The 20,804-nt window shown below is 55.0% G+C and overlaps 2 protein-coding genes across 5 annotated transcripts; one reads left to right on the top strand and one right to left on the bottom strand.

The window, feature by feature from the left end:
* Positions 1-80: 80 nt before the first annotated feature.
* SYNGR4 (synaptogyrin 4) lies at positions 81-7,774 on the top strand. Of its 4 annotated transcripts, none has more exons than XM_038528373.1 (5): positions 81-228; positions 1,161-1,355; positions 5,550-5,787; positions 7,014-7,153; positions 7,465-7,774. In XM_038528373.1, exons 2-5 carry the CDS (start codon positions 1,263-1,265, stop codon positions 7,696-7,698), a joined length of 705 nt encoding a protein of 234 aa, XP_038384301.1. In that variant the 5' UTR covers positions 81-228; positions 1,161-1,262; the 3' UTR covers positions 7,699-7,774. The 4 variants fall into 4 exon arrangements, with proteins under 4 accessions (XP_038384301.1, XP_038384303.1, XP_038384302.1 ...); XM_038528375.1 differs by having other exon boundaries at positions 139-228; positions 1,164-1,355; XM_038528374.1 differs by having other exon boundaries at positions 183-341; positions 1,164-1,355.
* A 2,170-nt stretch (positions 7,775-9,944) lies between these two features.
* KDELR1 (KDEL endoplasmic reticulum protein retention receptor 1) lies at positions 9,945-19,238 on the bottom strand. Its single transcript, XM_038528376.1, has 5 exons — positions 18,966-19,238; positions 18,192-18,292; positions 17,327-17,485; positions 12,460-12,712; positions 9,945-11,094 (listed from the first exon to the last, which is right to left on the bottom strand). The coding sequence occupies exons 1-5, from the start codon at positions 19,054-19,056 to the stop codon at positions 11,060-11,062; spliced, it is 639 nt and encodes a 212-aa protein (XP_038384304.1). The 5' UTR covers positions 19,057-19,238; the 3' UTR covers positions 9,945-11,059.
* Between the last annotated feature and the right edge of the window lie 1,566 nt (positions 19,239-20,804).

Below are 20,804 nucleotides of genomic sequence, written 5' to 3'. Positions count from 1 at the left end.
AGCTCCCGCGCGCAGCCAGCCAACGGCGGGCGGCCCAACGTCCGCTGAGGCCACGCCCCCGCTCGTGTCAGCTCCCGAGTAGGCGGGGAAAGGGCGGGGGCGGGACTTGGACGCAGCCAATCAGCTGTGGAGGAGCGAAAAGGCGGGAAAAAGCGGAACCAAAAGGAGGCTGAGGTGGCGCCAGAGACCAGGAGGGGAGGGTGGGCGGAAGGAAGAGCCGGCCTCCAGGTGACGCAGACTGGGCCTCCAGAGTAGGGGTGGCCCTTTGTCAGACAGCATCACCCCCAAGCCCCACCACCCCCATCCCAGGTCCTTAAAGGGAAGACTCCGATTCAAAGAAGGTAGCCTGGTGCCTGGGGCCTGACCTCCTAATTCTGAGGGGAGAGCTCAGTTCTGAGACCGTGTTCCCCGCATATCTGAGGTCCAGACCCCCCAGCTTCAGGAAATGCACTCTTAGGAAGATGGACTTGAATACTAAGGGGAGGCCCTTATCCTAAGAAAATAACCCCAAACCACGAGGCCAGCCTAAAAATACACCCTGAAACCCCTGGGTTCTCCATTATGGGGGCTGTCAGCACCTTGGAAGGGATTCCTCTGGCTCAGACCTTCCAGGGGTTCTGGTCTACATTCTGGCACCCCCTTGTCCCTGGAAGATCCTTCTCTAGACTTCCCACCCAGAGCACATAGTCCTCAGAATGACCTCCCAGCTCCCGGGTCAAGGATGTGACCCCAGTCTCCCAGCCTTCTCCCCACGCCTTCTCCCCTGGTCTGGGATCCTCTCGCCCTGCACCTCCACCTCCGGGTACCCGGGCAGCCCCCTCAGCCGACAGCCTCCTCAGCCTGCGTTCCTGACCCCTGGGAGCCCCAGCAGCCCCTTCACATCATGTCCCCATCTCTGGAATTCTCAGAAGCTCCCTTCCCCTTCACCCCATTCATGGGACCCTCACCCACCCTCTCGCCCTGCACCCCCACCTCTGGGACCCCCAGCAGCCCCTTCATCCCCAAGCCCCAACTCCTCATAACCCTGGTAGACCCCACACAACCTCATTCCTGGGACCCTCCAGTACCCTCTACCCCGTGCCCCTCTTCCTGGGACCCCTGGCAGCTCCTTCACCCCACGCCTCTGACTCTGACCTCCCACCATCCCTCTTTTCTTGCAGCAGCCGAGCCCAGGGCGGGCCTGGAGCCTCTGGACGGCGGCACCCAGCAGGCAGCACCCAGCATCCCCCCTCCCGCCCCCCAGGGACCCAGAAGCAGCCGCCATGCACATCCCTGAAAGCCTCCAGGACCTGGCTGATAGTGAAGCTGTGCAGTTTCTGAAGAGACCAAAGACAATCACCCGGATCTTTGCAGGGGTGAGGCCCTCCTGTGGGGCTGACTGCCCCATGGGTGACAGGAAATAGCAGTTCTCCCCTCTCAGACACAGTGTGGAGGGAGTCAGGGGGAAGTCTGGGCTTTTTTTTTTTTTTAAGATTTTATTTATTTATGAAAGACACACAGATCGAGAGAGAGAGAGAGAGAGAGAGAGAGAGGCAAAGACACAGGCCCAGGGAGAAGCAGGCTCCATGCAGGGAGCCTGACGTGGGACTCGATCCCAGGTCTCCAGGATCATGCCCTGGGCTGAAGGCGGTGCTAAACTACTGAGCCACCCGGGCTGCCCAAAGTCTGGGCTTTATGCTGTGCCACCTCCACTGCTCTCCTTTGACAGAGCTGGAAACTGAGGGCCAGGGAGATGATGAGACTTGACTGGGGTCATGGGAGTAGATGAATCAGATCCAGGGTCCTAAGCCAGAGCCTCTCCTTCCAACCCCTTCTGGAACCTGTGGATGGAGAAGGATCCAAAGGGCCTGGCTTAGAATCCTGGCTCAGCCCCATGCTGCCCACATAGGGTGGCACACTCCCCGCTTTGCCTTGCCTGGGCCTAATTGAATCAGCGGGAATTGCCACCTTTCCTTCTCAAAAATGCCACATTTTGTTGGATAACGTACCCAGTCACCCTATGTCTGCATGACCTTGAGGAAGTGACTTGATTTCTCTGAACCTCTATAGCCTTGCGTATAAGAGGCCCTGCTTGTAGGAAAGACCGTTCTGAAAGTGAAACCAGTTAATGCCCCTAAACTGATAAGCGTGAACCTGGAAGGTATTAATCACGCTTTCAATTTGGGGGACCGAGGGTGACGGGCACTTGTGTTCTCCCCCAGGGGAAGGGGGGAATTAGGAATTCCACATCCAGGTTCTGAGTCCCTCACGGGCAGTTAGCCCTTCTGCTCCTCACCACAACCCTATGACATGAACATGGCTACCTCTGTTTGACCCACAGGGAAGCTGAGGTTCACAGAGGTTGAGTGACTTGCCCAAGGACGTCACCCAGCTGGCGGGCAAGTCAAAGGATTCTCACACCTCCAAGGCTCTGGAAGGAAAAGCGGGTGGTGGGGGGGGGGAGGAGGCCCAGCTGGCGTGGAGTGGCGTGGGGAAGGGGGAGGGAAGGGCCACGGACCGTGCCAGACGTTTTGGTCACGGACTCTGCCCGCCGCCTCCATCCTCCCTCCCTCCCTGCCCTCTCCTCCTTCCCCCCTGGCCTGGCTCCTCAGTAGGGAGTCTCTGGGCAGCTGGTGCTCTTGTCCTTTCACTGCCGCCTGCCAGCTGGTGTCTTAACTGATGAATCTTTGCTCCTTCCCTGGGGATGGGCCAAGGAGGGCGTGGAAGGAGGTTGGACTCTGGCTTCAGAGGGCTCGGGTCCCTCCAGCCCAGCTGAGCCCCCTCCCTGAGTTTCCAGTGCCCAGGGTTCAGGCCAGCAGCCCAAGGTTTTCAGGGTCGGTGGACGGACAGCCCACAGGCCCGGAAGTCAGGAGAAGTGGATCCCAGTCCCCACCTCCTTCGCTGACCTTGAGAGGATGCATCCCCTCTCTGGGCCAATCATGAGAACTACCATCAGGCCTTGGCCCCACCCCCTCTTCACAGCACAGAGACAGACTGGGAAACTGAGGTTCCAAGAGGTGAATGATTTGCCCATGGCCACACAGCTGGCAGAGTCAGACACGTCTGGCTCTTTCCACTCCACCATAATGGCTTCGATTTATCACCTGTGAAACAGAAATGAATCAGTAACATCTACCACGTGGGGCTGGTGCGAGGGAGGTAGGCAGGTAAAATGGATACAGGCTCAAATGATGGATGGGCCTTCCAGTCCTCGACCTGGCTCTGTCCCCAAGCAGCAGAGCAAAATGCTCCCCTTATGTGGACTCCTAGCTCCAAAACAGGGGATGGATGTGGACAGCCTTGGAGAATGTTAAAGTGCCAGACAAAAGAGGGACTCCTTGTCATTGTTATGTTATGATTTTTATTGAGAGAAGGCAATTAAGGGGAAGGAGGGAGGGGGATGGACAGAAGCTGAGGAGTTTAGGAGTTTAGGGGCAGAGCCTCCTCCATCCTCATCTGAAGGGCAGGGCAAGAGCAACACACATTGGCTGAGGTCCAAGCTGGTGGTGGGAAAAGAGAAAAGCGGTCCCTATCCAGGCGGAGTTCAAATTCTAGTGAATTCCTTCCTCTCACCTACTCCCCCACTCCCGTCCCCAATACTGCCACATCCAATCAATCACCAAGTCCAATTTTACGTCCTAAATATCACTGGACTCCCCAGAGCTCTGACCTCAGCTCAAGTCTCCACATTTCTGCCCAGGCCTTCCCACCAATCCCCTCTCTGGTCTATTGGCCTCTGGTCTTGCCCCCTCCGAACCATCGCGACCCTGGATATTGTGTCTGACTCCAGGGCCAAGTCTAACCCCGGCCACCCTCTGCTCAGAACCCTTCCGTGCCTGAAGTTAAATCCAAGTAAGAAATTTCACTTTCCATGGCTCCCAAATCCAGGCCTCTCCATCTGGTGTCCAAGGCCTCTGAGGCTCTGGCTCCCACCTACTTTTCCAGCCTCATCTCACACTCCATCCCTCGGGTGAGATTTCTCTCCAGTCCCCGAAGGAGCCCCCTTCTGCAGCATCTGGCTTTTGCAAACACAGTTTACACCCCCCTGGAATGCCCTCCCTCCCCTATCTGCCCGACAAACTCCTCATTCTTTAACATGCAATTCAGGCCTCACCTTATTTCCTCCTGAATCCAGCCCCAGAGCTATGGTTCTGGCTCAAACCTCGACTCTCTCCCAGACCCCAGGCTGCAGCCTCCTCCCTGGCCTTCCGACCTCCAGACTCACCCCCTCCAGTCTGTCTCTACCCAAGGCCTCAGATCTGCCCCTGTCTTCCCCTACTCACAGCTCTGCTGTGGCTCCCTATTTGCCCTCCAGACAACCTTATCGTCCTGCACTACGCCATACAGCCATCACCTCATCCAGAAAGCCTCCCTGGGGCAACTCCCACTGCCCACCTCATACACACTAGTCCCTTCTGTATCTGGCATGGACCTTGCACCACTGCATGGTGACTGTCTGGGGCAAAGCATGGAGCTTAACATTTTCACTGAGTGGCACCGCTAGGAACCCCTGCCCTCCAGGCGTCTGGTTCAGCTTGTGGCAGTATAACAGGGCCCTAAAGTGGGCTCAGGAGCTAGGCAGCTTCTGTTCAAATCCAGGCTCCGGCACCTACCAGCCCATTGGTTTTGGGCAACTCCTCAGCCTCCCTGGGCCTTGGTTCCATTTTCTAAAGAAATGGGGCTGTTAGTAGTAACCCCCCTCTTAGGGTGGCTGCAAGGATGGTTCAGGTGTGAAGTGCCTGCATGGCATTTCATAAATAAATGCGGTAGAAGACAAGTGGAGACACAGACTGTGACACTACAGTGTGCTGTCTGCAGCAGGCACAGGTGAGAAGCTAGTGTATCAGGGATGTTGTATTTGCTTTTTTAAAAAGTCCTGGGGTAAAAGGGGGGGTGGGGGGGGAAGAGGGGAAAAAATGAAAAATGGTAATGTTCGTTAGGTACTGAATGCTACATCTCTGACTGTACTTGTGTGTGTTTGAAATGCTTCACAAATTTATTTTAACAAGTTGAGAGGAACAAGGGGAGTGGGGAGGGAAGAGGAAGAAATGGCAGGCCCAGGGAAAGGCCTGGCAGGCAGAGATCATCACAGGGGTGACAAATGCTTCTGGACCTCCTCACACGCCCCAGGCACTGCTAAGTATTTTGTATGGGCACCTGGGTTTGGTGGCAGGTACTTGTTTGGGGTGGCAGAAGGGGAGCATGGGTGAGGTGGGGGAGGGAGGCGGGGAGTGGAGAGAGAGAGAGAGACGAAGATGGAAAAGTGCAGGAGGGCAGGGTGTGGAAGGACCTCTGTGGAGGCTTGTGGGAGATAGGCAGAGGGGTGGAGACTGGAGGCAGGGAGGCCAGGGAGGAGGATCCAGTGGTGGGGAGAGGATGAGACCTGAACCAGGATGGAGAGAGGAGGTGAGGAGCTTTAGGAGAGATAAGCTTAGAAGCCCTGAGGACGTGACAGGGTGAGGGACAGGGCCCACTGTTCCCAGATAGGGACCCAGGGGGTTGTGCAGGTTCTGTGGACACAGCTCTGCTCTGGCCCACTGGGATTGGATTCCTCCCTCCTGCACCCACAGGTCTTCTCCCTCATCGTCTTCTCCTCCCTGTTGACCGATGGCTACCAGAACAAGACCGAGTCCTCAAAGCTCCACTGCGTCCTCAATGGCAACAATGTGGCCTGCAGCTTCACCGTAGGAGCCGGCCTCCTGGCTTTCTTCAGCTGCCTGACCTTCCTCGCCCTGGATGCCCACGAGAGCCGCATCGGCAGCACCCGCTTCAAGACGGCCTTCCAGCTCCTGGACTTCATCCTGGCTGGTGAGCACCAACTCCCCACCCCGGGGATGACCCACCCAGAGCTGCCCCTTTAGCCCCTGGAGGCCCCTGGGACACCTCCCTTCGCCACCCAGCTGGCCCACCGTCCTCCACACGTGACCTGAAGCCTCACCCCTCCCTTCTGGAAGCTCTTCTGCACCTGCTGTTTCCCCCCAGGGAATTATTACTCATCCTTTAGACTCAGTGTAAGGGTCACCTCTTCTGACCCCCAGGCTAATTCTAGAAGCCTCCCTTCTGCCCTGCTTTTTCCTCACATTCACCTCCCTTCTTCACAGAACATTTCTTGAAAAGCCACCCGGTGGTGGGAGGTGGGGTTCCAGCACAGAGCCAGGCCGACGGGAGTTTGAAATCTCAACTCGGGCGCCTGGTCGCCCCGTGGGCTCAAGCGGCTCTCTTCCCCTCTCTGAGCTTCAGTAGAAGCTGGGATGAAAACCCCCACAATGCAGGACTTTTTCTGAGCACGAAATGAGAGAAAGGAGGCCTGGAGTAACGTTGACCTTCTCTGGGCACTTCCCACATGTCAGGCCCAGAGCCAGGGGCTCCACGTGCCTGGTTTCATTGATTCCCCAGACCCACCTGAGGAGGGAAGTCCTGCTCCTCTCCCCATTTTGCAGAGGAGGAAACAGGCTTGACGAGATTATGTAATTGGGCACACAGCTGCTGATTGGCAATCCCAGGCTTCAGAACAAAGTCTTGCCTCCTAACCACTGCCCAGTACTCTAGATAGAGACTGGCACACAGTAAGCACCAAATAACTGAGTTCCTTTGCCCCAGGACCTGGGGTCCCTCCTCGCAGTCTGATGTTAACTATCCCCACCTCCTCCTCACCCTCTGCACCAGGCCAACCCCAGCGTTCCAGGGCTGGGAGGGCCCTCAAAGGCTGTTGACTCCAGGGCCATCCGAAAGAACTTTCTGTGAAGACAGAAATGTTCCATAGCCACATTCCCCAATTATGGGAGCCACTGGCCACACATGGCCACCAAGCACTTGAAGGGTGGCCAGTGCAACCTGCATTTTTAAATCCTATTTTAATTAACTGAGATGCAGATGGCCACGTGTGGCCAGTGGCTCCCGTAGTGGTCAGCCCACCTGCACTCCAGCAGTGTACTTTATGGAGGGCATGGAGGGAGAGACCCCTTGGCCAGCCTCCAGCCTCACCCTTCCTGAGCCAGGCTACCCCTGTCCCTCTTCTCTCCTGCAACCCCCAGTCCTGTGGATAGGCATCTGGTTCGTGGGCTTCTGCTTCCTGGCCAACCAGTGGCAGCATTCACCACCCAAAGGGTTCCTCCTGGGAAGCAGCAGTGCCAAGGCCGCCATCACCTTCGCTTTCTTCTCCATCTTCACCTGGGTGAGGATAGGTCCCCTCTGCAGGGTGGGGTTGGGGGGCTAGAACATTCCCGCTCTCAGCTCCTCCGGGAGTGAGGGATGGCTCTGCCCAGGGCCTCTGCTAGCTTCTTCTGGGATGGGGCAAATTGGAAAGAAGGCTCCCCTTAGGGTGAGCAGATGCAGCCCAGCCTTAGGCATCATGCTGTGCACCCTTGTCCAGCGAGCAGGGAGCACAACCGTACCCTGTTGTCCCCCTCCTGGACCAGTCCCCAGCCCCAGTCCCTCTCTCCCCTAACCCAAGCTAGCCTTTGGCATGCCCTTTCCTGCCCACAGATTTTCCAGGCCTACCTGGCCCTCCAGGACCTCCGGAATGATACTCCAGTCCCTTACAAGCGCTCCCTGGATGAGGGTGGCGTGGTGCTGACCACCCTCTCCCCGCCCTCTGCCACCAGCCCTGTGAACACACCCACCACTGGCCCCAACAACCTGAGTTATGCCGGTTCTGCTTCGTCCCCCTATCTGACCACTCCGAAGGCCCCCCGCCTCGCTATGATGCCTGACAACTGAACATCCTCCTCTACATCAGTAAAGAGATAATCCTCCCTCCAGAAAGGTTTCTGAAAACAGCCCTCTGTCCTTCTCATGTCTGTTCCTCTTTGGTCTTTGGAGTGGCCAGGGGTGGGGAGAGATCCTGAGGTCGCCTCAGAGTCTCTGCAGTGGGCCACCTTTCCACACCACCTCTTGGACTCTCCATCTGGGTACCACTGTGATGGTAGCACACCCCAGTGACAGGAAGGGGACATTCCTTGTGGCCCCTTCAATCCTCACACGGGCAGTAGGAAGGAGGCACGAGGCACTCCAATGCAGTCAAGTAAGCTCGTGTTCAGAGAAAGAGAAAACGCTTCTGCCCGTGGAGAGAGTACTAGGGAGGAAGCAGGGCCAATAAACACTTGGAGCAGCCCTTCCACTCACCCCAGTGACAAGGGACCCAACTCAAAACCAAGGGACAGGGGATGGTGAGTCCGTAAATGAGAACAGGGGAGACCCCTGTCTGCAAATATTTATGAGGCTGCCTTGGGGAAAGAAGAAAGGATTTTATTCTAGAATGCAGAAGGCAAGTGGGGACTCGTGCCCAGGCCGACAGGGGACCCCAGTGAGTGAAGCACTCTTTAAGGGAGTAGTGGGGACAGGGGGTGTCTGGGAGTGGCAGCCTTCACTCAGCACCCACCATTCAGCACCACGGGCCTCAAGTGCCTTAGGGCAGCGCTGTGCAATTAAAATGTAAGGCAAGCCAGGGGGCAGTGAGGGCCAGAATATGAAACCTTCTAGCAGCCACATTAAGGAAAGTAGGATGAAACAATTGAAATTAATTTTCACATATTTTATTTAACCCAATATATCCAAAATATGATCATTTAGTTTATTTCAACATGTCATCAATATAAAAATTGAGGTCTCTCTTACATTCTTTCCTATGAAATTTCTGAAATGCGCAGACACCACAGCTTAAGACCCACCACATTTCAAGCGTGGAGCTAATGCCTACAGTATTGGGCAGCCGAGCTCTAGAGCCTTCTGGCTTTTCCAGAACAATCAGAAACCGCTTTCTTTTTATGTGGAGTTCTTTGGCAACGGGTAGAGCAAGAAAAAATGTTAATGTTATGCAGGCCAAACAAAACACACCCACAGGAGGGCCCCTGTGGCCTGCAGAGCATTCATTTACAAACTGGACAAAGGGATACTAGTTGTGTGGGGGGGGGTCACATGTGGATTCTATGGTCCCCCCCAACCTTTTTTTTTGAGGTTTCCTGGGTGGCAGGCCCCATGCTCGGGACTGAAGGTACAAAAATAAATAGGATGTGGTCCCTGTGGGCATCTAGGGAAATAGCAGCAGGGCAGTGGAGTGGGCAGTGCTCTGATATTTGAAACAGGAAGATCCCAAGCACTTATCCTCACTCTGTCTAGCTGGATAAGCTGGGATGTGGCACTTAATTTCTCTGGGCCAAGCTGTCTTGGCTGGAAAACTAAAGACTCGGACCAGATTTAGATTGATGGTTTTCAGACTGCATACAGAGAGGTGCCACCACCCCATCACGAATCAACCCAAGCAGCCCTGTTTCTGCGTTTTCCCTATCAGGCTTCTGGGTAAATTCCCGTAAGTGGAAGGTCCACACAGCGGTGGCGAAACACATAAGCTGCAGCATCAGGAAGCCCAGGTACAAACGCCAGCTCTGCCACTCACTTGCCCCTACGCATTGGTTTCCTCCTCCACAAAGTACCCCCGCTTTGGGGGTGCTGTAAGGGTCCAGAGAACTCATCCACATAACACACACGCTGGCTGGTACTCATGCTAGGCAAACACCAGCTACCTGCCTCCTAAAGCTTCCAGAGCCATCCTACAGAACCGAACGTGGTTCGAGAAGGTCTTTGGGGGGCATCTAGCGAGTCTGCCTACACCAGGGGGCAAAACTCCAAAGGCTGACAAAGTCCAGGCAGGTAAGACAAGTGAAGGAAACCAGCCAGGTGTGAAGCCAGTCCAGAGGGAGATGTGGAAAATATTGTGTTTTTAACTGCATGAAACAAAAACAAAACCACAGCACCAGCCGGATAATGAATGGTAGCAACCCCTCAGCCAAGTCCTGGGGATTGTGATGGAAGGCTCACACCCCATCCATTCAGCTCCAGCCATCTGTTGCCACCCGGAAGCGAGGACCCACATTGTCAGATTGACAGATTTTTTTTTTTCCCAAGAGAAGCCAGAAATCCAGATTTCAATGTGAAAATCTGATTTTTAAAGGCTGGCAACAGATTCCATTTATTTATTTATTTATTTATGAAAACAGGATGGCTCAGCAAAATGCCAAATGAGGGTAGGACGGGGGCTGCCCATTGGTGACCTCTAAAACATGCTCTTGAAAGTCCTCTGCCACCCTGGGATTCGGGAGAACAGCCAGGGAAGTTCTGTGCCAAGATAAAGAGAATCTTCAAGACTTTTTTTTTTTTTTTTCCTGAAACCTCTTCCCCAGCACAGCCATGAGGAGGGTGGCACTCTGAGTCCTAGGGAACCCAGTTTCTCACCTTCCTGCTCCTCCCAGGACTCGGTTGCTGGCAGGTCGGTCAATGGGATAAAGCAGAAGCCGAGGGAAGGGTGAGGAGGGACCCCACAAACACCAGAGAGAGGGCAAGGAGTAGCAAAAGAGGCATCATTTTCCTCGGTTTATTTCAAGAGAACAAAGAATCAACCATCAATTCTGTACAAAAACGTGGCTGTTGAGCCAAATGGTGACCCTCAGGCCAACCCCCTTGCCATGCCCGGCCCCTCGTCCCCCCTAAATTGTCAAAAAATAAGGATAAGCCCAAAAAACCCAAACTCTGGAAAAAAATTATATTGAAAAATCAGGGAGACTGTTCCTCCCCTCCTCCCTCTCCCCAATCCTGAACTTTGAGGGGGGTTTTGTGGGGGAGGCTGTGTTCATGGCCATGGTGGGAGGTCAGACAGGTGAGTGTCTGCATATTTAGTGTTTGGCAACTGGCGAGGCTGGAGGGTAGGATCTGGGAGGGAGCCGAGCGGCTTGGAGGAGGGCAAAGATATGCGACCCTGCCCCATGGGACACTCAAAAACAGTTTATAAAAATTGGGGGCCAGAGAGTAGAAGAGAAAGGAGTCATCAGAATCAAAAACTAAATAGTGGAAAGATTTTTTTTTCTTTTCTAAAAGGCAAAAAACTACAAACACCCCAGGTCCTGAGCTCCCCAAGACTTGGGTCCTCCACCACCCCCCTGAAACCTGGCAGGAGGGGGGCTGGGGAGTGCGGAGAGGTTGGTTCTTTAAAAAGTCACCCCTGGACGGGAAGGGAAGGCTCTTCGTCTTTCGCTGCCTTCCTCTGCGTCTCTCGGGCTGCCGAGGAGAGGGATGGCCAAGCCCAGGGCTACGCCGGCAAACTCAGCTTCTTCCCCTTCAGGACTGCAAGGAGACAGAGGGAGTGGACATTACCAAGGGGCCCTGCAGCAGGGATGGCCTCCCACACCCACTTGGACGCTGGGCTGGCGGGGCATCCTGGAGGGTCAGCCGCAGGACCCTGGATCATAAGCTGGGAGGACAGGCCTGAATTGCCCAGGGGTGAGCTAGGCAAACAGGGAAGAGGCATTGCATTTTTTCTAGTGCCAGCTTTCCCAACCACCCTCAAAAGACATTTGGGTTCCAGGTCTCAGAAGGATAGGGTCCAAGGGCCCGGTAGGGCTGGCCAGGTGCCACCACCCCTCCCACCCTCCCAGCCTCAATCCAGAGGGGCCACAGGCTGCCTCCACACTCTGCTCTTACTACCTCTTCTTTTTTTCTTTCTTTTCTTTTCTTTTTTTAAAGATGTTATGTATTTATTCATGAGAGACAGAGAGAGAGATAGGCAGAGACACAGGCAGAGGGACAAGCAGGCTCCTTGTGCAGAGCCTGATGCAGGACTCGATCCCAGGACCCTGGGCTTATGACCTGAGCCAAAGGCAGACAGTCAACCACTGAGCCACCCAGGCGTCCTCCCTTCTTTCCTTCACACTGACTGACTCCTCATATCTCAGCTCCCTGCTTCCCACCACCTCCTCAGAGCATCCCCCATGTAAAGCAGCCCCCTCACCCTCCCTGATTGTTCGCTGACACATCCGTGGTTTCTCTGAGCTCTTCCTGCTGTTTGCAACCATCTCTCTCTCCTTTTTCATTCACCATCACCCCCTACTAGAACACAGGGGACGGGAGGGCCACCTTTTCCTTCTGCTGCAGCCCTAGAGTCTGGCCAGGGACACAGAAAGTACTGAACACATTGGTTGGTTAGTTGGTTGAATCAATGAAACTTGATAGGCCTGAGTCTCTGAGGGGAGGACAGAGAAAAAGCAGCAGAGAGGAGGCCCTTCCTTCTCTGAGTGCTGCTGGGGTCGGGGAGATAGGAATTGCTTTTTATGGGATCTGGAACCTCAGAGCGGGAGGGCCTAGGACAGAATCTGAGAGAGGGAAAGTCAGAGGCCACTCCTGCTCTTTGTCCTGTCTCAAATGCCCAGGGGCTGGGAAGAGGGTTGCCAGCTCTGAGACAGCCCCCTGTGCCTCGCCGCTCTTTCCTCAGGGATGCAGGGCCTAGGAGAACAACGCCTTGGTTCTTAGGTAGGCAGGAGCTGGACATCTGAAATCCCAGGAGGGCAGTGAGCCTGGGACCCCAGAAGGTAGGAGAGGAAGCCTTCCCGCCATTGAGTGATCCAGGGCTAGGGAGACGGAGCTTGGCCCCAGGGAGGGCAGGAGCCGGAGAAGGAGCAGGATCCCCTGCAGCCGGCCCTCCATGCTGCCTACCTTTGGTGATGTAGAGGTAGAAGAAATCGCAGTAGAGGACAGTCTGGACTAGGCCTGCTACAATGGCAATGAGGTCGAAGAAGCCCTCGAAGTGGTAGCGCCAGATCCAGTTGAAGAGATAAAGCGTGCGGTAGACGCCCAGAGCAAACAGGTAGTGGCTGGTGATGGTCTCTGCCTCGCCCGTCTTGCTCACCATGAACAGCTGTGGCAGGATGGCTACCGACTCCAGGTAGATGGAGAAGGTCCAGAGGATCTGTGTGGAGGGCAAGAAGCAGGGGCAGACAGTAGGGTGAGATGAGGGGACAGGGCAGGAGAGAAGGTGGGGGATGGTGGAGAGAACGGGAACAGCGATGCTGACCCGGCACCCACTGAATGCCAGACACCACCCTGCCCGTGTCACATGTACCCTCCCACCTATTTTTTTTTTTTTTTTTTTTATGATAGTCACAGAGAGAGAGAGAGGCAGAGACACAGGCAGAGGGAGAAGCAGGCTCCATGCACTGGGAGCCCGATGTGGGACTCGATCCCGGGTCTCCAGGATTGCGCCCTGGGCCGAAGGCAGGCGCCAAACCGCTGCGCCACCCAGGGATCCCCTTTTTTTTAAGTTTTTATAGATAATATTGTTTCTTTCTTTATTTTTTAAAAGATTTTATTTATTTATTCATGAGAGACACGGAGAGAGAGAGGCAGAGACACAGGCAGAGGGAGAAGCAGGCTCCCTGCAGGGAGCCCAATGGAAGACTCAATCCGGGATCCCAGGATCATGACATGAGCCAAAGGTATATGCTCAACCGCTGAGCCACTCGAGCATCCCTGTACCCTCCCATTTAATCCTCACCATCAACCCCATGAGGGAGATCCTGTCATGGGCATCCCCATTCTACGGATCAAGAAACTGAGGTTCAGGGGATCCCTGGGTGGCGCAGCGGTTTGGCGCCTGCCTTTGGCCCAGGGCGCGATCCTGGAGACCCGGGATCGAATCCCATATCAGGCTCCCGGTGCATGGAGCCTGCTTCTCCCTCTGCCTGTGTCTCTGCCCCTCTCTCTCTCTCTGTGACTATCATAAGTAAATAAATAAAAAAAATTTAAAAAAAAAAAAAAAAAAAGAAACTGAGGTTCAGAGATCTGTCCGAGACCACATGGCTAGGAAGCAACACAGCTGCGATTCAAACCAAGGGTTTGGAGACAGTGCTCATGAGCATTTTGTAGCCATGCCTCCAAAGGCAGACCAGGCTGGAATCTCAGCTCTGAGATTTTCCTTCTATGAGACCTTGGGCAAAAGACCCAGGTTCTCCGAGCCTCCACTTCCTTATTTCTAAAATGGGGCTGATTTTCCCACCCTTAGAGGGGTGACATTCAATGTGAAATCTTTAGAGACATAAATCAGGCTCTATCACTCCCGGTCACTGCTTCTTATCACAACCAGAGTAAGATCCAAATTCTTAACTTTGGCCGTTCCAGTCTAATCTCTTACTCGCTACTTTGCTCTCCAGGATGCAGTCTTCTATCTGGTCCTTCAATACACTACACTCTTTCCTGCCCCAGGGCTTTTGCACTTGCTGTTCCCTCAGCTCTTCCCCCAGAATGTCACATTTGGCCTCTTCTACTTCCTTGCAGCCTCATTCATCCATCACCTCTGAGAGAGGCCTCCCCTGACCAGTCCTACCCCTAAGACTGTCACATCACCCCCTCTATTCTTCCCAGCAGCTCTTGCCAGAATAAGAGCAAGCTCCATGAGGTCCAGGATCCTATATCTTGTTCACTCCATGGCCACAGGGCCAGGCACATATTCAATGCCTGAATGAACGAGTGAGTGAAGCTCCCCATGTGCTTGTCTGTTGCTGGCCACCATTTAGGAAACAGTGACAGTCATCACTTGTGAGCAGGACAGGGCATCGTAGGAGGGGGAAGGAAAGACTAGACATCCACCAGCATCCTCTCAGTCCTCAGCAACCTGAAAGTCCCACCTGGGGTGACTTCCGGTCTGTAGACCCACTGAAACCTCCCCTCAGAGAATAAGACCAGGTGGCAGTTGGAGCTCCTCCTCAGTTGTTTTGGTTTGTGAGAGAAAAGCAGGGAACATCAGCGTGCATTCACAACTCACGCTTACGTAGCCTTTACCATATCCAAGGCATGGCTCTACCACCTTATGGGTAGTTAACTGGCTTATGTCTTAAACCTAGAAAGTGAATCCTATTGTTATCCCCATTATACAAATAAGAAGACTGAGGCCTGAGGTCGCACAGCTACACTATGGGGAGAAGCATATTCCTACTCAGGCACTGGACTCCAGCGCTTGCTCCCATAATCACTCCCATAGCACAGCTCTTAGCAAGTCAGGTTTATTGAGGCTCTCAAAAAATGCCTTCATTAAATTGATGCACACCCACCTGTGACTCCCGGGGTCACTCTTGAGGAAGAGAATTAGGACGTAAGAGGAAATGGAAGGTCACATTTTCATCACGTTTATTTTATCTATATGTCTGAATTCTTAAAGAGTAGTTTTCTTCTAGGATTCACTAATAATTTTTTTTTTTTAGCATGCACCAATTAATAGCCTGGGCTTTGCAAGCAGGTGGACCTGGGTTCCAATCCTGTGAGCTCTCCTCTCTGAGCCTCATCTCAGCTCCAAGAAATGGGGATAAGGATGTCTGTGTCCTGGGTGCCCAAGGGGTCAGAAAGGACGACGTATCTAGAATAGCCAGCACAGAGCTGGACACACAGCGGGTGCCAATACTTTGCACAAGTGACCTCCTCCCTCTGAATGAGGGAACTGCAAAAGCTAGAGTCAAGTGTCGTAGGTTCCAGTCTGGCCACCTCCATCTAGAACAAGCCCCAGTGCTTTCCCTGAGCCTCTGTTTCCACATCTGCAAAATGGGTAAGTACACCGGAAAAGTGATGAGGATGGTATGTTTGCAAAGGCCAGGGCTACACCCAAGCCAGGGTTCCTGCCATAGCACAGCAGCCTCCCACTCCCAACCCTGGGCTAAAGGTGCCCTCAATCAAATTTGTCTGGCCTACACAGTGGTTTTTAGAAATATATTTTGAAAAAAAAAAAAGAAATATATTTTGAGGGGAGCCTGGCTGACTCAGTCCAAGGAACAGGCAACTCTTGATCTCGAGGTTGTGAGTTAGAACTTCACTTAGATGTGGAGTTGTTGGGTTTGTTTTTTGTTTTTTTTAAGATTTATTTACTCATGAGACACACAGAGAGAGAGGAAGAGACACAGACAGAGAGAGAAGCAGAATGCCTGTGAGGAACCTGATGCAGGACTCGATCCCAGGACCCCAGGATCATGCCCCGAGCCAAAGGCAGATGCTCAACCACTGAGCTATCCAGGCGCCCCTAGATGTGGAACTTACTAAAAAAAATTAACTTAAAAAAAAAGAAAGATATTTTGAATATGTGGCCAAATTTGTCAAACAATATCTTTCAGGATAACTCCTAAATTGTGGCCTCTGTTGAAAACAGCACATCTGGCCACTCCGACAAGGCCGGAGGAGGCTCAGGGGAGAGAAGGCTGCTCTGATTTTCTGATTCCTGCAGAAGATCACAAACTTAGCACAGGCCATCTCAAAATTCAAAAACCCCAGGAGTTGGGATCCCTGGGTGGCACAGCGGTTTGGCACCTGCCTTTGGCCCAGGGCGCGATCCTGGAGACCCGGGATCGAATCCCATGTCGGGCTCCCGGTGCATAGAGCCTGCTTCTCCCTCTGCCTGTGTCTCTGCCTCTCTCTCTCTCTCTCTCTCTCTCTCTCTCTGTGTGTGACTATCCTAAAAAAAAAAAAAAAAAAAAACCAGGAGTTTGTACAGGTGCTACTAAAATGCCATAGGAAAAAAAAAACATGATTTTTAGAAGTTTCAGCATGGTATTAAACTTTAGTCATGACACAGTACTTGCTACCTAGTGCCAGACACTGTGCTTTACCAATATGAACCTCTCTTTAGAACCTTATGAAGTAGGAACTGATTAGCCCCATTTTACAGACAAGAAAAATCTACAGAAAAATTATAGACTTGCCCAAAGTCTTACAGCTGCTAAGTAGTAGAAGCTGGCTTTGAGTCACCCCACTCTGTAGTTCCACGATCTATATGTTTAACCAGGAGATCATGCCACATGATCAGTAAATCCTCACAATGACCTGATCGGAACTTTACAGATAGGGAAACCAAGGCACAGAGAGGTCAAGTCGCATGCCCAAGACCTGATCGGAACTTTACAGATAGGGAAACCAAGGCACAGAGAGGTCAATCACATGCCCAAGGTCAGGCTAATAGAAAATAGCAGATATGGGATTCAAATCCGAGTAGCCTGAGCCCAGAGCCCCCATTCCCAATTCCTGAGCTACTCATGAAGCCAGTGACCTTGGACAAGTCACTTAGACTTCCTAAGCCTCAGTTCCCTCATCTGTAAAATGGGGCTGCTGTACACAGTAATGAGTTAATGTACACAAAATGCTTAGAGCAGCACCTGGAATGCAGTGAGTGCTGCTGTTAGTGCATTAATATCATTCCACCTCCCAAGCCTGTGTGCTGAACTCATGTATCCTAAAATAAGGAAGTCTGGCGGCGCCTGTGTAGCTCACTTGGTTAACTGTCTGCCTTTGGCTCAGGTCACGATCCCAGGGTCCTGGGATGGAGCCTCGCCAACAAGCTCCCTCCTCAGCACGGAGTCAGCCTCTTGCTCTGCCCCTCCCCTTGCTCATGCTCCCTCTCCCTCCATCAAATAAATAAAATCTTTAAAAATAATAATAAAATAAAATAAGGAAGTCTGAGCAAACCCTGCACAAGGAAGCCTTTGAGAGGGTCCACTGTCGATAGCTGTCCTGCCATCCACCACTACAGGGACCGTGCCACATAGCCTACCTCTAGAGGGGTAAAGTCATGGTTGACCAGGAATGCCAGGATGGCCGTGGGAACAACGAGGAACTCCACTCGGAATGTGTCATGGTTCCCATCATAAGTGGCTTTGAACTTGCTGTAAATCATCCAGACTGTGGTGAAGGAACAGGCAATGTAGACCACCTGTCAATGGGGATGATGAGGAGGGCACTTCAGCTGAGCACCCAAGATTCGAACCTAGGAGTTTGGAACTCTGGCCCCCTCCTCCCTCAGACCCAGGAGTCCTCACCTCCAGCCCCTCCTCCCCCAGCCCCTGGAGTCCTCACCCCCAGCGCCTCCTCCCTCAGGCCCAGGAGTCCAGGCCCCCAGCCCCCTCCTCCCTCAGACCCTGGAGTCCTACCCCCAGCCCCTCCTCCCTCAGACCCTGGAGTCCCCACTCTCAGCCTCCTCCTCCCTCAGACCTTGAGTCCTCACCTTCAGCCCCCTCCTCCCTCAGACCCAGGAGTCCAGGCCCCCAGCCCCCTCCTCCCTCAGACCTTGGAGTCCTCACCTCCAGCCCCTCCTCCCTCAGACCCTGGAGTCTTCACTCTCAGCCCCTCCTCCCTCAGACCCTGAGGTCCTCACTCCCAGTCCCCTCCTCCCTCAGACCCTGAGGTCCTCACTCCCAGTCCCCTCCTCCCTCAGATCCCGGAGTCTTCACCCCCAGTCCCCTCCTCCCTCACACCTTGGAGTCCTGACCCCCATCCCCTCTTCCTTCAGACCCAGGAGTTTGGAACCCCAGCCCCTTCCTCCCTCCAGTCCAAAAATTTGGGATCCATACTCCCTCCTCCCTAGGACCCTCACTTGGCTCCCCCTTCAGGAGGGGCCAGCAGGGGGGTAGAGCCTTTACCTTCATGCACGTATTGTACAGTGAGATGTAGTTGGTGAAGAGGTCCAGGTACCGGGCAGTGAACACCACAGCAAACAGGACCTGGCTCTTCCCTGAAATCCCTGTGGTCCAAAGAGAGAGTGGGGGTAGGCTGGGAGTGGGCTGCCTGAGGAACCAACCACGGCCCTGCGCCTGGGACCGGCCCAGAGTCGGCCGGAGCGCAGCTGTCCCTGGAGGCCTCCCCAGCCCTCCCCGCCGGAGCAGGGCCCTTTCCCACGGCCCACAGCCAGGGGGCAGCCCGGCCCCGAAGCTACTCCAGCCCGAGGCTCTGTCCCAGGCTAGGCCTCACGGCCACTCCCGGGCCCCTCAGGGTCCTCCCACAGTCCGGACGCAAGGTGGGGGCTCCGAAGGACCCCACTTGACCTCGGCCCCCTGGAACCGGTCGCCGCTCTCCCGCTCCCGTCCCGGCCGCCACGGTCCACGTCACCAACTCCCAGCCACCTCCCTGCCTGCCACGGCTCCCGGCTCCCAGCCCCGAAATCCCGGGGCCACCCGCGAAGGGCCAAGGGGAGCTGAACTGGGTGCCTGGAGCCACCCCCCACCAAACTGTATATACCCCGAGTCTGCGGAAGGGAACTGACCCCCCGGTGACCCCGGACCTGGAAGGGGGATCCCCTGTAAGCAGTGGGGGGGATGGGCGGGGAGACCCGTCCCCCTCGTGCCTCCAAACCCTTCCCCGAGTCGTGGGATGTCCTCCGCACTCTCCCCCCTTCTCCCGCCCCATGGGCGTCTCACCGGCACAAGAGCGGGACTTCCAGATTTTGAGCAGTAGCAAGATGATGGCTAGGAGGTGGGAGAGGTCTCCCAGGAATCGGAAGAGATTCATGCTTTGGGGGGGTCTGGCAGGGCTGGGCTGGTGGGAGGCAGGCTGGGCTGGTTTGCCCCCCGGGGCTGATGTTCTGGCCGGGTGGCTGGGCTGGGGGGCGGGAGAGGGGCCCTCGGGTGGGCTCCACTCCGGGGAGGGGGCTCTGGGAGGGGGAGCCGAGGCCGGAGCTGGTGGCCGAGCAGGAGCTGGGAAGAGGGAGGAGGGCGGGAGGGGGAGGAGCCCGGAGGGAGGCTCCGCCCCGAGGGCGGGGTTCCGGCTCTCCGGCGCCCCCTATCCCGCACCTCCCGGCTTGCGGAATCGGCGCTAAAGGCTGCCAGCCCCAAGGCTGCCTGCTAGGAATTTGCGGGGTCGATGGGATCTGAAAGTCCCAGAGCAGGAGCCTGCTCCTCCAGGCAGTAGGTTTCTCTGCAAGGGTGACAACTGCGGCTCCCAGCCTCTGCCACTGTCAGGGATTCAGGTAGCTGGTCTGTGAGCTTTAAAAATCCTAGACAGGGACCTAGATGCTGGCCTTTCAGGGGCCTCCAGCTCCAATCCACCCAAAAGACAAGAAAGCAGCCCCCAGCCCCTCCCTGAGACCAGGGAGTCTGGACCCTCAGCATCTTCATCCCCTAGGACCCAGGAGGCTGGAACCTCAGCCCCCTTACCCCCTCAGACCCAAGAGTGTGGGCCCCCTTCCTTGAGACCTCAAACCACTTGTGTCTCCAGCATTCTGGCCCAGGAACCACAATCCCTTCTTTCCTCTGGGACCCACAGATTCAGGTCCCCAGCCTCTTCTTTTTAGGTATGTGAGCCTTCACCCCAGCTCTCCCAGACCCTGGAGTCGGCAACCCATAGCCCTGTCCCCTCACAGGCACATACACACTCTCCTGGGCTCTGCTCTCAGGGGCCCAGGTGTCCTGCACTCCACTCCACCCCAGCACTTTAGAGAAGCCTGGGCTCAGCCTCTCTAGCATGAGGGGTAGGAGCTGGGCTGCTGGCCTGAGAGCCCCTCCAGGGACCAGATTGTGTCTAGGAGGAAGCTTTCCTCCTGGATATTTGAGTACCCATGGGTGACAGAGGCCAGGGTGCTTCAGTAATAGAAGTGATACTGATTTCTTCAGAGGCCTGGATGGATCAGGTACCTGAGGGTGACATGCATGAGTCTCGGACTTGTGGGTGCCTGAGGATGGCTTGTGCTGGGGGATCGGGTTGTCTGAGTGCCTAAAAGGGATGGGGCCTGAAGGAGGGACCCAGAGGCCTGTACTCTTGGATCTGAGGGAGGAGGCACCGGACCTGGACTTGAGGGTCTGAGGGAAGAGGGGGCTGGGGACCTGAATTTCGGGATCTGAGAGAGGAGGAGGCTGGGAGCCTGGACTCCTGGCTTCATGAGGAAAACCTAGTTTGCAATCTGGCCTTCTGGGGCTACAGAAGCCAAAAGATGGGTCCGAGCATGGCGGAGACTGAAGTCTGGGAATGGCCTCCTGCTTCCCAAGCTTCAAAGTGGGGAAGGGGCAGAGGGCAGCAGCCCCTGGGGCCCTGGAGTCCAGGGCCGAAGCTGCTGTGTCAACGCTGGGTTCTGAGTCCCTGCCTCCTGCCTCCCCACCCACCCACCCCCAGCTGGCCCCAACACACACTTCCTCCCTTTTTATTTGCGACCCTCATTCTCTTGTCCCAGGAGGCAGGCAGGGGCCGGGAGCTGGGGGCAGGGTGGGGAGGTGGGGGAGTGGGGGGGCGGCCCCCTCCCCCAGCCCGGGCAGGAGGAGGGGTCC

Source organism: Canis lupus, chromosome 1, assembly GCF_011100685.1.
Source record: "Canis lupus familiaris isolate Mischka breed German Shepherd chromosome 1, alternate assembly UU_Cfam_GSD_1.0, whole genome shotgun sequence".
NCBI lineage: Eukaryota > Metazoa > Chordata > Mammalia > Carnivora > Canidae > Canis > Canis lupus.
Note: the sequence above shows the minus strand (reverse complement) of the source record. Positions and strands in the feature narration are given on the sequence as shown.